At 46.1% G+C, this 2,247-nt stretch overlaps 1 protein-coding gene across 1 annotated transcript in view; it reads right to left on the reverse strand.

Annotated features, from left to right (window-relative positions):
• Positions 1 to 859: 859 nt before the first annotated feature.
• Positions 860 to 2,247, reverse strand: part of LOC135812404 (uncharacterized) — a 2,823-nt gene continuing 1,435 nt past the window's right edge. Inside the window, exon 2 of the mRNA XM_065325777.1 lies at positions 860 to 955. Coding sequence (XP_065181849.1) covers positions 860 to 955 — 96 coding nt within the window. The remainder of the gene's footprint in view (positions 956 to 2,247) is intronic.

Consider the following 2,247-nt stretch of genomic DNA (forward strand, 5'->3'; position numbering starts at 1 on the left):
CAGCTCGTCCAACCGTGGGTCTCGGAGTCAACACTGGGCAGACGCACCGGGAGGGGCGGGGGGGGGGGGGGGGGTGGGGGGGGGGGGTGGTAGCTTAGGAGATATGGGATGGAGCCAGCGTGATCATAGTATGTAATGCATATGCAGAAGTACTATGTAAATCTTAAAAACAATAGTGTGGTGGACGTGCGCAGAGGAAAGGCATCATGGACATGATCTACATGTATGTGTATAACTTATAAGTGAGCTAGGGCACATCATACACACACACATATGCACATGTTCAAATAGGAGATCAATCTGATAAGCATTCGCCGGCGTTGGGTAATCCTGAAATAAAGATTTGAACTCGGATGGTGAGCCAATAATTATAGTTATGATGAAGAAAGGAAAAGGACAAAATGTTACGAGTTAGGACAAACTGTCCACCAACGTAACCAGATCTTAGGTTGTTGGTTTGCGCCTTGGAGAAATGTTGGAGCTAGGTGTCAGGTTGCCGAATGTCTCAGTACTCCTTGTCAGTTTTGTGCCATTTTGTCACACTTGCTGGCTGTATAAGATCTGGTTACGTCGGTGGACAGTTTGTCATAACTCGTTACATTTTGTCCTTTTCCTTTCTTCATCATGAAATAAAGATATTAATATTATTAGTCAAGTGGTGTGCTTCACTGTCCGAAGAGTGCTCAATGCCCATGTAGGGCAGAGCCTTGTACACAAGAGAGAGTTTGGAAGCTTTTCTACAACTCTGAGTTTCACGTATTTCTACGATCATCAGGCAACTGATGGATCCAAAATGGGCAGCCAGAACATAAGGGGGAGCAAGGTGGGAAATTGTGAGGGGTGTCATAGGCGACGCGTATTATAGCGCAACAGTCAGGTGCAGGCGTGAAGTTGCCAAGTCTTCAGACTTTGGGCTATGCAGCATTTGTTCCGGCATGAATGATATAGAATAGAGCTGGAGACAAATGCCAAATCCACACATACCCACACCACTACACAAACATACACCCACACTCTCTCCCTTTTCTCACATACACATACGCTCACACGCGCCTCCGCACACACATTCTCTAAATCTCTCTCTCTCTCTCACACACACACACACATTCACACACACACGCACACACACACATTCATTCTCTATATCTCACACATGCACACACACGCACACACACATTCATTCTCTATATCTCACACACACACACACACACACACACACACACACACACACATTCATTCTCTATATCTCACACACACACACACACACACACACACACACACACACACACACACACACACACACACACACACACACACACACACACACACACACACACACACACACATTCTCCAAATCTCACACACACATTCTCTGTGTGTGTGAGAGAGAGAGAGACAGAATGTTTGTGTGAGATTTGGAGAATGTGTGTGTGTGCGTGTATGTAAGATTTAGAGAATGTGTGTGTGAGATTTGCAGAATGTGTGTGTGTGTGTGTGTGTGTGAGATATAGAGAATGAATGTGTGTGTGCGTGTGTTTTCATGTGTGAGATATAGAGAATGAATGTGTGTGTGTGTGTGTGTGTGTGTGTGTGCATGTGTGTGTGAGAGATAGAGATTTAGAGAATGTGTGTGCGGACGCGCGTGTGAGTGTATGTGTATGTGAGAAAAGGGAGAGAGTGTGGGTGTATGTTTGTGTAGTGGTGTGGGCATGTGTGGATTTGGCATTTGTCCCCAGCTCTATTCTATTATCATTCATGCCGGAATGACTGCTGCATAGCCCCAAGTCTGAAGACTTGGCAACTTCACGCCTGCACCTGACTCTTGCGCTATGATACGCGTCGCCTATGACACCCCTCATAATTTCCCACCTTGCTCCCCCTTATGTTCTGGCCGCCCGTTTTGGATCCATCAGTTGCCTGATGATGGTAGAAATACGTAAAACTCAGAGTTGTAACAAAGCTTCCAAACTCTCTCTTGTATTAATATTATTAAAGAGATTATTAGTGAAGTGGTGTGCTTCACTGTCCGATGAGTGCTCAATGCCCATGTAGGGCAGAGCCTTGTACACAAGAGAGAGTTTGGAAGCTTTGTCACAACTTCGAGTTTCACGTATCTCTACGATCATCAGCCACTGGGTAACTGGCAATTGGAGTGGACCACTGCATGTCACGGTGTATGCAATCATGCATACGTGAACGCCATTCCCGCTGGGAATGGCTGGGGTGCTGGGAAGAAAGACGCACGGT

Source organism: Sycon ciliatum, chromosome 3 (assembly GCF_964019385.1).
Source record: "Sycon ciliatum chromosome 3, ocSycCili1.1, whole genome shotgun sequence".
Lineage (NCBI taxonomy): Eukaryota > Metazoa > Porifera > Calcarea > Leucosolenida > Sycettidae > Sycon > Sycon ciliatum.